The following is a 13,380-nucleotide window of genomic DNA, read 5'->3' on the forward strand; positions in this document are numbered from 1 at the left end:
TGCGTGCGTGTGTCTCTCTCTGCGTGCGTGTGTCTCTCTCTGCGTGCGTGTGTCTCTCTCTGCGTGCGTGTGTCTCTCTCTGCGTGCGTGTGTCTCTCTCTGCGTGCGTGTGTCTCTCTCTGCGTGCGTGTGTCTCTCTCTGCGTGCGTGTGTCTCTCTCTGCGTGCGTGTGTCTCTCTCTGCGTGCGTGTGTCTCTCTCTGCGTGCGTGTGTCTCTCTCTGCGTGCGTGTGTCTCTCTGCGTGCGTGTGTCTCTCTGCGTGCGTGTGTCTCTCTCTGCGTGCGTGTCTCTCTCTCTCTGCGTGCGTGTCTCTCTCTCTCTGCGTGCGTGTCTCTCTCTCTGCGTGCGTGTCTCTCTCTGCGTGCGTGTCTCTCTCTCTGCGTGCGTGTCTCTCTCTCTGCGTGCGTGTCTCTCTCTCTGCGTGCGTGTCTCTCTCTCTGCGTGCGTGTGTCTCTCTCTGCGTGCGTGTGTCTCTCTCTGCGTGCGTGTGTCTCTCTCTGCGTGCGTATGTCTCTGCATGCGTATGTCTCTGCATGCGTCTCTCTGCGTGCGTGCGTGTCTCTCTCTGCGTGCGTCTCTCTCTGCGTGCGTGTCTCTCTGCGTGCGTATGTCTCTGCATGCGTCTCTCTGCGTGCGTGCGTGTCTCTCTCTGCGTGCGTCTCTCTCTGCGTGCGTGTGTCTCTCTCTGCGTGCGTGTGTCTCTCTCTGCGTGCGTGTGTCTCTCTCTGCGTGCGTGTGTCTCTCTCTGCGTGCGTGTGTCTCTCTCTGCGTGCGTGTGTCTCTCTGCGTGCGTGTGTCTCTCTGCGTGCGTGTGTCTCTCTCTGCGTGCGTGTGTCTCTCTCTGCGTGTCTCTCTCTGCGTGCGTGTGTCTCTCTCTGCGTGCGTGTGTCTCTCTGCGTGCGTGTGTCTCTCTCTGCGTGCGTGTGTCTCTCTCTGCGTGCGTGTGTCTCTCTGCGTGCGTGTGTCTCTCTCTGCGTGCGTGTGTCTCTCTCTGCGTGCGTGTGTCTCTCTCTGCGTGCGTGTGTCTCTCTCTGCGTGCGTGTGTCTCTCTGCGTGCGTGTGTCTCTCTGCGTGCGTGTGTCTCTCTCTGCGTGCGTGTGTCTCTCTCTGCGTGCGTGTGTCTCTCTCTGCGTGCGTGTGTCTCTCTCTGCGTGCGTGTGTCTCTCTCTGCGTGCGTGTGTCTCTCTCTGCGTGCGTGTGTCTCTGCATGCGTCTCTCTGCGTGCGTGTGTCTCTCTCTGCGTGCGTGTCTCTCTCTGCGTGCGTGTCTCTCTCTGCGTGCGTGTCTCTCTCTGCGTGCGTGTGTCTCTCTCTGCGTGCGTGTGTCTCTCTCTGCGTGCGTGTGTCTCTCTCTGCGTGCGTGTGTCTCTCTCTGCGTGCGTGTGTCTCTCTCTGCGTGCGTGTGTCTCTCTCTGCGTGCGTGTGTCTCTCTCTGCGTGCGCGTGTCTCTCTCTGCGTGCGCGTGTCTCTCTCTGCGTGCGCGTGTCTCTCTCTGCGTGCGCGTGTCTCTCTCTGCGTGCGCGTGTCTCTCTCTGCGTGCGCGTGTCTCTCTCTGCGTGCGCGTGTCTCTCTCTGCGTGCGCGTGTCTCTCTCTGCGTGCGCGTGTCTCTCTCTGCGTGCGCGTCTCTCTCTGCGTGCGCGTGTCTCCCTCTGCGTGCGCGTGTCTCTCTGCGTGCGCGTGTCTCTCTCTGCGGTCGCGTGTCTCTCTCTGCGGTCGTGTCTCTCTCTGCGGTCGTGTCTCTCTGCGTGCGTGTGTCTCTCTGCGTGCGTGTCTCTCTCTCTGCGTGCGTGTGTCTCTCTCTGCGTGCGTGTGTCTCTCTCTGCGTGCGTGTGTCTCTCTCTGCGTGCGTGTCTCTCTGCGTGCGTGTGTGTCTCTCTGCGTGCGCGTGTCTCTCTCTGCGTGCGCGTGTCTCTCTCTGCGTGCGCGTGTCTCTCTCTGCGTGCGCGTGTCTCTCTCTGCGTGCGCGTGTCTCTCTCTGCGGTCGCGTCTCTCTGCGTGCGTGTCTCTCTGCGTGCGTGTGTCTCTCTGCGTGCGTGCGTGTGTCTCTCTGCGTGCGTGCGTGTGTCTCTGCGTGCGTGTGTCTCTCTCTGCATTTGTGTGCGTGCGTGTCTCTCTGCGTGCGTGTGTCTCTCTGCATTTGTGTGCGTGTCTCTGCGTGCGTGCGTGTCTCTCTGCGTGCGGGGTCATATCTGAGTGATTGCCTTTGTTACCCAAATCTAGCACCTTTTTTATGTATTTAAATGTATTTTTTAATATTTCCCTGTGTGATGAGCGAGTGCTTGTACGGCCAGAGCCCTCCCCCACCCTTCCCTCCCCTCCCCCCCCCCCCCCCCCCACACTTCCCTCCCCCCCCCCCCCCCCCACACTTCCCTCCCCTCCCCCCCCCCCCACCCTTCCCTCCCCCCCCCCCCCCCCACACTTCCCTCCCCCCCCTGTCTCATCCTCTCCTTCCCCCTCACAGGCATTCGTAATAGGCGGGCTGGGTTCTATAGTCCGCGTTCTCACGTCACGAAAGACTGTTTAAAAGACTGTATTAGTTGAATCCAGAAGCTGCGGTTTGGGCTCCAGAGCTGCGAAGGAGGAGTGGACGCAGTGACCCGGCCACCTGCAGAGTGCTATCTATTAAACGGTTTTGGAAAAATCACTTTGGAATGCTTCTTCTTAACGACGGTGGAGGAGAACTGAATGTATGTTTTGTTGGTTATATTTTGTTGTAAGAGCCAGTCCCCTTAAGCAGTGCAATGTTCTTTTACCGTTTAACATTATGTTGAAAAGTTTTTCCAAAGGGGGAACTGTGAATTTTATTGCAAATGCCACGGAACAGATCTATTTTGTCTCAATCCAAGTCTAGCGGCTCGGTAACGAAGGCTGCAGCACTCATGGTGACGTAGCTCTCAGCAAGTCTGCTACAGCGGCCATATTTAATGAGCCCCAAAGATAATCATTTCGATCACAGCACATGATGTGATCCAGATGAAAGCGAAAAGTGCTGAAAATGTTTAGTTTCAAACTAAATGGGACTGGTTGCTTTTTAAAAAAAAAAAAACAAACAAAAAACAATGTTTCCTTGTATATACAGGATTTTAGGAGTTCCCTTGAGAGATAATAATTATGAAGCTGTAATGCTTGGGGAGGTTTGGGTGTGTGTATATGGTGTGAAACCCTTTGTAAGTTTATCTTGCAGATTTCACTGTAGCATTTTGGTTCTTATCTGTATCACAGGGACAACCAATCTCTCACAGTGACGCTGCTCCGATGCCTGTAGACGTTATTAAATCACACAGCTTTCAGGAGTGAAGTGGTTAACCCAGGGGGTCTCAACTCCAGGCCTCAAGCCCCCCCCCCCCACGGGTTAGGTATTGAGCCACCTGTGCTGAAGCAGGGATATCCTGAAAATGTGACCCGTTGGGGGGGAGATGGGGAGTCTTGAGGACTAGAGTCGAGCACCCCTGGGTTAAAGCGTTTTGTTTTTATCTGATTTATTGATGGAGAATTGTTTTGTTTTGGCTTTTGAAGCGGCATTGCATGTTTGAGCCCTGAACATTTAAATTATTTAATTTTTTTTGCGTCCCCCGAATTCACCTGAATCGCAGCATTTCCACCACTCTCTCGCTCCCATCCGATTACTCAGCAGCAAGCGGCGGTACACATTAGTGTGGCACCTGAGACTCCCTGAAGCTGGCCCGCCATTATAAACACGCCTGCGGGTCACTGTGCGGGGAGGGGGAGGGAATGCAGATCTGCATTATAAACACGCCTGCGGGTCACTGTGCGGGGAGGGGGAGGGAATGCAGATCTGCATTATAAACACGCCTGCGGGTCACTGTGCGGGGAGGGGGAGGGAATGCAGATCTGCATTATAAACACGCCTGCGGGTCACTGTGCGGGGGAGGGAATGCAGATCTGCATTATAAACACGCCTGCGGGTCACTGTGCGGGGAGGGGGAGGGAATGCAGATCTGCATTATAAACACGCCTGCGGATCACTGCGGGGGGGGGGAGGGAATGCAGATCTGCATTATAAACACGCCTGCGGGTCACTGTGCGGGGGAGGGAATGCAGATCTGCATTATAAACACGCCTGCGGGTCACTGTGCGGGGGAGGGAATGCAGATCTGCATTATAAACACGCCTGCGGATCACTGCGGGGGGGGGGAGGGAATGCAGATCTGCATTATAAACACGCCTGCGGGTCACTGTGCGGGGGAGGGAATGCAGATCTGCATTATAAACACGCCTGCGGATCACTGTGCGGGGGGGGGGGGAGGGAATGCAGATCTGCATTGACAATAACCCTCTGCAGTCCCCTGTGCAGAGAGTGGGAGTTCAAAAGAGGGGGTGCAACTGCCAAAGATATTTTGAGGCACTTCTGGAATGAATAGATATATTTAACCAAACATGCAATGTTGCTATAGTGGTTGTGGTAGCAAGGGGGGTGGGGGGAGGGTGATTAGATTTCGGTGGGTTATTGTTTCTGTACAATTTATTCTGAATATGGGTTACATGTCCAAACATCAAAAGTGGGCCACGGGGGGAAATATTATCTGTAAAGTGCCTGCTGTATCAATAAAGCTCTTGGGTCACAAACTGCTAAATGTTTTTGTTTGCTTGTCGGGGAGAAATGATTAAAACTGATGTAATAGGCAACTTTCCTGGGTTGAAGACTGATTAAGGGCCGGAGTCGCCCTGCAGGAGTGGGGTGGAGTGATTAATAAGTGACTATTTATGAGAGCGTAGTAGATGTTTCATACTAAGGCTTTACCTTTTAATGTAAGTGAATGAGGGTACAGGAACCCACCTCTTGTGATAATGTAAGGACATAAGTCGGATACTGTATTCTCTCGTGTCGGATACTGTATTCTCTCGTGTCGGATACTGTATTCTCTCGTGTCGGATACTGTATTCTCTCATGATAGGATAAGTTCCATTAACCCCCAAACAAACCATATTATTTATTCACAAATGTTACTTTTTAGACATTAAGAGTTAGTTTTGCCTCCAGAACTAACACTTTGTGCCATCTATGGTAAGTAACTGGTTGGTTGCTGTAAGGTAAGTCACCGTGGTAGTATTAATCCCACAGAGGTTACTAGGGCCTGCACTGCTACCTAGAAAGTAGCCCTCTGTGTGTAAAGACATTACAATCGTCAATCGTGCTCCGAAGTCCCTGAAAAGTAACAACTGATAATCTGGGAAATACATCTTTGTATTATCTGTTAGTGGAATATGCAACACACAGTAACAGAATAACAACAAAAGCCCCCAAAAGTTCTTTAATCGGTGTATTGCACTGCAAATTAAGTAAAACTATTATACAATATACATTGTCCAGGGCATAGAAACAGCATGGGGAAATGTATTTAAAAAAAAAAAATGAATTCGCAGTGCATAATGTATACAAGAAAAAGTGCATCAGATCGACCATCGGATTCTCACGTTCACAAATCTCGCTTCTAATTTAAAGAAACGAGGGTGGAACGAGTTAAAATTGAGTAAGAATTAGTCTAACCCCTTCTAAGCCATGGCAGGTCTCTGTTAATCAACTGGTTAAAATAAGATTTTTTTTTGGTGTACTCTGCTTTTAGATCATAAAAAACACACAGCTACAATTTAAATACCATGCTGGCAGTGAAGGGAAACGGGAACAGGAATGAATTGCTAGCGTTTTAACTGCTACAGGGCCAGCCAGGCTGTTCTCTCTCTGCATACAGGATTAAGGCCCTCGGTCACATGAGCCAATAGGAAGCCGCACCGGATGACATCACTGCTTCCTATTGGCCCGCAGGGCACAAGAGGTTTGAAAAGCAGCCATATAGTGAACCCTGGAGTGGGGTTACCAGCACTCACTACGGATGTAAGTATCTCCGGAAGCAGGGGGTCCCCGGAGCTGAAATGAATGGGGTTCAGCTCCACAGACCCCCCACCCCCCTGCTTCAACCCTGTATATAAAAATAACTGCATGGATTACCTCTTTAAATGGGTTATGCATTTCATCTCTTCCCAGCAGAGTGAAGCATTGTGTTGGTGTTTACACTGACAGCAGGATCCCCAGTCCTCAACAGCCACCGTCAGGTCTTCAGGATATCCCTGCTTCAGCACTGATCAGGATATTCCTGCTTCAGCACAGGTGGCCTAATCAGTGCTGAAGCAGGGATATCCTGAAGACCTGAAGTTGCCCACGCTTGTACCAAGTCCATCTCTGCAGTTAGATCCCACTGACTAATGTGCGGTCAGGGTTGTGCCCCTGAGGTGGTTGTGTATATACATCTGGGTTTCCATCCCAGACTTAAGATGTAGAACATCTCTGAGTTCCTCATTTTAGTCTAAAATAACCTGATCCCCGTGTTGGAGACGGCAGAATTTTGCATTGTCAAATCTCTTGATCATTATTTTGTCATCGTTCTGTTTCTTGCTAGAATAGAAAGTCAGAAGCTGTTAGCGAGTACAAGAAGTTAGTCCTCTTCTCCTTAAGGCCGCGTTACACACAGCGTTTGGGATGCCGTGCTCGGCAATGAAAGGTAAGACTGCTTCAGCAGGAGAGGTTTGAGCACAGGCAAGCTTCCCAGAAATACATTTTCTGAGCGTCCCTATAAAGGAATGAAGAAAAGCAGCCGATGCAATAATGAAGAGAATTCAGCTGATACAACAGTCTCTGGCAGGGGGTTTCAGCCTTTGCTCTGTTACGAATCTTTTGATGCTTGTGATTATGGTTTTTAGAGCCATTACAATTATTCTTGCGCTATGTTTTATAACGCTATGCCGTTGAAACTTTACAGCAAAGTATAATGTTATTATATACTGTAGGATGAAGTCATTAGCACCGAGTAGTTGGAGGAACAAACAAGAGTGCGTTTAGGTTTTCATCGAGTAAGAACCACTAAACCCTTTTTCTAAGGTTGAAAACGACTGGTGTAGAGTAACCTGCAGATTTAATTGAGCTATTATAAAACATTAATCGTGTCTCTGCTAGAGGAGCCTGCCCGCAAGCCTTGTCTTCTGCAGGAACACCACTTTGGCTTAGTGTTGGTTAAATCACACCATTATGGCAATATGTGAGAGATGCAGGGGTGGAATTTAGGGAATAAGACAGCTGCCCCTGACAGAAGAAAAGTAACAAGGGTATTTAGATGTGGTTGTGTGTAACAGTTCAAGCTCTGCCCTTCTACACAGACACCAAGCCTAACGTTAAGTTCTCAGAGCACACAGGTAACAGAACACACAAGTTGCTCATAAATCGTCATGCCACTTGACTTGTTGGTCCTTCAGCCCTGGAGTTGGCCACTCCTGCTCAAAGTTAAAAGGTGGTTCAATCATTGTGCCAATTATAGGTCTCTGACGGCCACAATTTGCATTCTAAGGCTGAGATCCAATACAGGGATCTGCACGTGTTCCCTTCATCCATCCCAAAAATCCCACGTTTTAGTGCTATTTATAAAACCCTAAAACACTCACATCACAGGGAAAGAGCGACAGTGAATAGGAAGGGCTTGAGCCGCCAGGCTTTCTGAACGATACAGCAGCCACAGTAACAGAATCTGATTCACCTTGTCCCTCCCCTCATATTCTTTAAAGTTGCATTCACTCTTACAAACTGAAAACCCAGATCTTTATCATCTGATCAAAGACTGCCATCCTCAAGTCATTAATAGTATGTATTACAGACACACGATAGAAGTAAAACGAGAAATGGAATTAAACGGATTTCTGCCAGGACATATCTTACATTACACAGAATACCGATGTACAATTTACACTGTACCTTCATATACACTGTGCAGCCTCCAGTACCCAGGTAATGTTGCATTAAAAGCCCTTAAGTGTAAAATCAAGCATAGCCGCAGAAAAATGTAGAAATCAGAATAAGGACTCAGACATTTACACCAAGCTTAGTAGCAGAACAAAATCACCAGCTTCATGAGGGAAGGCCGATACCTTCTGCAATATTAAATCAGGTTCCATTAGCCTCAGTCAGAGAAAATAATGAGAATATAGGTGTAAAATAGGCAGTCGATTTAAAAAGAGCCACGATATTTACCTGTGTTATAAATCCAGATAAGTTGGTGTATTGTAATTCAGGAGCTCTCCGCGGAATATAACAGTGTATAGGTATATACCAAGAAAAACAACCAGATAGTCACTGCTAAAATAAACGGCACCCCACCCAAAAAAAAAAAATCACCCCCGAGATGCCCGGATGGTAAACGCAATCGTAAACAAGTTTGTAAAGGTTTGTAGAAAATACTGCTCTGACAGTGATTATAACACACCAAGATCTGTCAGCGGTTACTGTTCTTTTCATAGAAAGAGTGGTCACGGAGGCGATGCTCTCTGCGTTTCCCTTCCGATTACGACCAGGGCGTTCTCGGTTTCGAGATGGATGGGCGAACGGTACCTTTCGGAGCTGGCTTTGACCCAAACCAAGACATCTGTCATTTACCAAATCAAAAGCAAAACAAACAGTTATTTGCACCAAATACACAAACGCATTAACAGGCGAGGATTGTTTTTCTCAATTGTTTGCATACTGGTTATTAGAGTAAGGATATGTTGGTCTTTAGATTTGCACGGAAAAATACAAGTAACATGTAAAGTTTTATGAGCATTCAGGAAAGCTGGGGGGGACGGGGGTCCACAATGTTGGGGTTATATAGGGAGAGATTAGCAGCAGGAAGGGAGAGGGATATGATCAAAATTGACGCACACAAAGTGTTTCAGCAAAGTACAAGAGAAGCATATGTCAGAGAAAGGAGTGTTAGAACGAGAGGTCATTCTTTGAAATGTGAGGAAGTTCTTCACTGAAAGGGTGGTAGATTTATGAATGGCCTCCCAGCGGAGGAGGTAGGGGGCTAATACAGTAAGCGGATTCACACATGCTTGGGACAGGAGACTAAATACAAAAGCAAGCCAAGGATCAAGTCAAACCCCGGGGCTGTACAGTAGATAGGTGTGACAGTGAGGGGGTAACCAGGCCATCAATAAGGGTATTATGCCCAGCTGGTTACCTCTGAGCCATATTTGTGGGTTTAGAGTGTCAGCTCTTGAACCCAATTGTGGTACATGACATTTATGCAATTGTATTGCAATAAAGAATGTGTGTGTTTTACCTTTCAAGGAGTGCTAACCAGTGGAGATTGAGAGGATAAGAGTTTCAAGGGGGGGGATTGCGGTAAAAAAGTGTTGTCAGATTGTGTCTAGGTAACCAGGGACCAGAGTTGCTGGCCACCCCAAAAATGTATCCGGGAATCAGGTCAGATTCCCAGGGATATGTAGACACACCACCCAAGTCAAAATCCTCCCTTGAAAACAGTTACATGACTCAGCACCAGATTTCCCTGCTTCAGCACAGCCTAGAAAGGTAAATGGTGCATAGGGTTGTGAGGTGCCCTGAAACAGTCATGGTGTCCCTAGGTTAATGGGGGATACCCAGAAAATGCACAGGTCACCCAGAGCCTGTATAGGGGTTCTGAGGTGTACTCCAGTCATCTACAAAGTTGTGAGGGGCTTTTAGAAGTCCAGTCCTAAGTTTATTGTATAGAGTTTGGGGAATATGGCTAGTAAGAAATAACGTGCAGCTTCTTATCCTATTTCCCATAACCATGAGACTGAGGCAATTTTTTTTTAAAGTGTATATTTAATGAAACAGTGTGTTTTAAAACATATCTGTTTGTGCACCGTATTATGAACTGGGACTTTCAGAACGTGCCACTGTGTCTACTCATACAGTGGAGATGTAAGCCCAGAGGATGTGTGAAGTGTGAAGACCATTTGGACAGGAGGGGAGGATTCAAGTATCCAAATCCTGAGTTCAATGGACGCCCATTACATTTTCATTGATCCCACCAGACTGGCAGGAGCCTGTCACCGCGGGTGGCATTGAGGGAACCAGGGCTAGAGGTGCCAAATTGCCCATGCCCCTGTGTTCATTCAGATTTCCAGGTAACCCTTTTGTGTCTACCAGCTTGTCACCGATTGTCTGCGGAGAAATTACTCACACTTTGGATTGGGCTATAGTATTTTTTGAATGAAAGTCAGAGGTATTATAACCCCTTGTGCCCATTAGATAGTGTGTTCTCCAAGTGTTCTTCAAGGTTCCAGTTGCAAGAAAAGGGCTGCTTCAGAACTGTTTTTGCAACTGGTATCAGGGATAGGATTCCCTGCACCTAGGAGAGTCTAAGTTGTTACCCCAAATCCCAAGTAAGTGTGTCTTTTTGCTGTAGTTTGTGTAACATTGTGTGTTTGCCTTTTCCTGTGAATAAATTTACAAAATATTTCATTAACTCGTTTTGCTCAATGCATGATCCTGGTAAAAAGGTGGAAATGGCCTGGTCTCCAGTGACAATAGGAAAACGGGTTAGGACCGGGGGATAATAAATCTGTGTAACGGACATGGCGAGCTGCAGCGACACTCACACGAACAGGGTTTTACCTTGTATTCCAAGGTCTCTTTTAGCAGATTTTCTTCTTCCACTGAAAAGTGGAGCAACACTGACACGGCTTTAAGGAGGTGGAAGGCCTGAAATAAAATCACGGCAGGCCCTTTAGCCTCTTGCAGTTGAAGCAGTGACTACATACATACATACATACATACGGCATTAATACTTTCCCTACAGTCTTAATTAACCCAGGGGTGCTTAACTCCAGTCCTCAAGGGCCACCAACAGGTCAGGATGTTAGGGCTATCTCCCTGCTTTAGCACAGGTGGTGCAGTCGTTGACTGAGCTACCTGTGCCGAAGCAGGGATCCTAAAACCACGACCAGTTGGTGACTCTTGAGGATTGGAATTGGTCACCCCTGTAGTAGGAGTGGATCGGATCACTTTCTGCTCATCCCTCACACCGCGTGGCCTTAAATGTAACACACCCACCCACACACAGACACAAACCATACCTCTGCTTCCCGGGCGGACATGAACTTTAATACGACGTGTTTCAGATACTCCAAGTTAATCTCCCGCGAGTCGTTCAGGTCGGAGTTATTGGTCACGATCAGCGAGGGGCCGCCCGGCTCGGGGTACGGCTTCTCCCGCACCTCGTTCACCTCCACGTCTGGTTTTATTTTCTAGAGACAAAGACATGAGTTACACTTAACCAGAGCGAGAAAGAGAAGTGGACAGGTAGCCGGGGGACGAATAGGCCGTTTGTGGTCCGGTCAAGTTCTTGCAAACGTCTGACGATGACGATCAGTTTGTGGTTGTGGGCCTATCTGACATGGACCGAACTTGGTTTGTGTTCACATTTCTCCTGCCCAGTTCTACTTCTTCTCGTACATGATGCCATCACTAAGACAGGATTGGGTGAGCGGGACGGGAACAGCCTGCCTGACTCGATATTCAGTGATCCAGATGTAGAGTACACCTCAGGCTATTGGATTTTACATTGAGATTAATAGCAAGGAGGGGATGGGGACAAGCTGAAGGTGTATACAGTGGATACATGACGGGGTACAACAATGTCTGTACACCAGGCAAGTGCAACCCCATAAATATTAAATGGCTAAGGCGAGTGCCAAAACTGAGCGTGCAGAACTCCGGAATGTTTGTACAAATAACAAACGCTCGAGCTGTAAACTAAAGTTCCAAATCTCTTTCATATCAAGAGGGGACTGTACAGAACCTCAATATTTCTATACAAAAGTAGCTCAGTCGTAATGTTAGAGTCTGAAGTGTGTGAACCCAGTTTGAACGTCAGTGTCCGCTCTGCTCGTGACCTTGAGCAAAGCCACTTTATCTCCCGAAGCCTCGAGACCAAAGATTAGAGTGTAAGCTCTTCGAGGCAGGCCCCAGGTTGCTGCATTTTCACAAGCCCCCTCTATACGCCCGTGTTTGCTCCCCTCGCCCAACTTCAGGCGCGTCCCGAGTTACGCCACGTACCAGCTCCTTCTGCAAAGTCTTCTTCAGTTCTGCCATCCTCTGCTGGAGCTGTTTAATAGTCTGGGAGAGAAGAAGCAGCCGTCAGCCTCGCACTTAGCGAGCACAAAAAGGTTATGCACACTGTCCTACAAATAACAATTATCCGCAATTAACTTCACCCGCTCACTTCAAAGTGGAGACGGGCGAATGCGTTTCCAAAACAGAAATTCGCAGCGAAAAATTGCATTTTCCTGAATATTCCCAAATTCCTTAAAAACGTAATAAAAACCTGGTGTTTTTTTTTGTTTTAAACATTTGAAGACTCCCAACATTAAATCTCTGTGCGGACTTTCGCATATAGGTGCAAATTTTGCAAACGGAAAATATTTGCGCCACTATTTTTGGTCTGAAACACGGAAGAAAAATAAACAGATTCACACATCCAACTGGCAAAGCAATGCGCCCCTCCCCCAGCCGGCAGCAAAGGGGTTAATAGAATTCAGCGAGTGCGGACCAGCCGCTGCATTTATTGGGGAAAATAACGGCTTCGCGTTCTATTTTGGCGTCGGCGCGATGGGGCCCCCTCACCTTGTTTTTCTCAGCGACGTGCTGCGCCATCTCCTTGTTCTCCTTCTGCAGTTGGGCGATGTCGTCAGCTGCCACGGCCCCGTTGGGTTCATGCGTGGCGGTCTCCGTGGGACACAGACGCTCGTGCAGGGCTGACACCTCTTCCTGAAGCGAACGCACCTGCGGGGAGGCAGAATGATGCGAGAACGGGATACAGTCGCTGTGCTGCCGCGTCAACGCACCCACTTCCCTTTCCCAGATCTACTAAAATCAAAGCGCGCCGGCTGCTTCCGCTCATCTGACTAATAACCGCGTCAGAATGACGTTACAAAGAACAAAACACAGAGCCATTTACCCACAGCGCCGAGGAGTCCGATCAAAGAGACACGCGGTACAGATTGTAAAAACCCCAACACTTACTCTCCCGGAAATGTTAACGACCAATTTAAAGTGTGTATAATAATAATTAAAAATAAAAAGGTGACGGACATATAACTTATTGTACAGGTCCCCGTCCTTAATTCACTTTCCTCCTATGAGGTCCCTTGTAAGTCCTTCAGTGTCCTATTACATTATTATTATTATGGATGTTAGTCAGGACGGGTTTCGTGGTACCTGCGCTGCACTGGCCCGCAGTCTCCGATAGTGTTTCCCTGGCCCAGTTCTCACGTGGTACCTGCGCTGCACTGGCCCACATAGTCTCGGATAGTCCTTCCCTCCCAGTTCTCACGTGGTACCTGCGTTGCACTGGCCCACAGAGCCTCTGATACTCTTTCCCTGGCCCAGGTCTCACGTGGTACCTGCGCTGCACTGGCCCACAGAGCCTGATAGTGTTTCCCTGGCCCCTGTCTCACGTGGTACCTGCGCTGCACTGGCCCACAGAGCCTCTGATACTCTTTCCCTGGCCCAGGTCTCACGTGGTACCTGCGCTGCACTGGCCTGCAGAGCCTCTGATAGTGTTTCCC

The 13,380-nt window shown here is 48.7% G+C and overlaps 2 protein-coding genes across 5 annotated transcripts in view; one reads left to right on the forward strand and one right to left on the reverse strand.

Annotated features, from left to right (window-relative positions):
- ARPC5L (actin related protein 2/3 complex subunit 5 like) overlaps positions 1 to 4,595 on the forward strand; it is a 29,158-nt gene extending 24,563 nt beyond the window's left edge. The window contains exons 4-5 of one of the 2 annotated variants that reach the window (XR_012789657.1): positions 2,462 to 3,875; positions 4,304 to 4,595. Coding sequence is in view for 1 of the 2 variants with exons in the window: in XM_075579390.1 (XP_075435505.1) it covers positions 2,462 to 2,524 (63 nt within the window). In the remaining variant the exon portion in view is untranslated. Of the gene's footprint in view, positions 1 to 2,461 lie in introns of both variants that reach the window. The other variant, XM_075579390.1, reaches the window with a different exon arrangement.
- Positions 4,596 to 5,258: 663 nt separating this feature from the next.
- GOLGA1 (golgin A1) overlaps positions 5,259 to 13,380 on the reverse strand; it is a 37,220-nt gene continuing 29,098 nt past the window's right edge. For all 3 annotated transcript variants that reach the window (XM_075579393.1, XM_075579392.1, XM_075579391.1), the window contains 5 exons: positions 12,437 to 12,595; positions 11,870 to 11,929; positions 10,888 to 11,058; positions 10,427 to 10,513; positions 5,259 to 8,426 (listed from right to left, as the gene is read on the reverse strand). In XM_075579393.1, coding sequence (XP_075435508.1) covers positions 8,346 to 8,426; positions 10,427 to 10,513; positions 10,888 to 11,058; positions 11,870 to 11,929; positions 12,437 to 12,595 — 558 coding nt within the window. In that variant the 3' untranslated portion in view covers positions 5,259 to 8,345. The remainder of the gene's footprint in view (positions 8,427 to 10,426; positions 10,514 to 10,887; positions 11,059 to 11,869; positions 11,930 to 12,436; positions 12,596 to 13,380) is intronic.

This window comes from Ascaphus truei, chromosome 21 (genome assembly GCF_040206685.1).
Source record: "Ascaphus truei isolate aAscTru1 chromosome 21, aAscTru1.hap1, whole genome shotgun sequence".
NCBI lineage: Eukaryota > Metazoa > Chordata > Amphibia > Anura > Ascaphidae > Ascaphus > Ascaphus truei.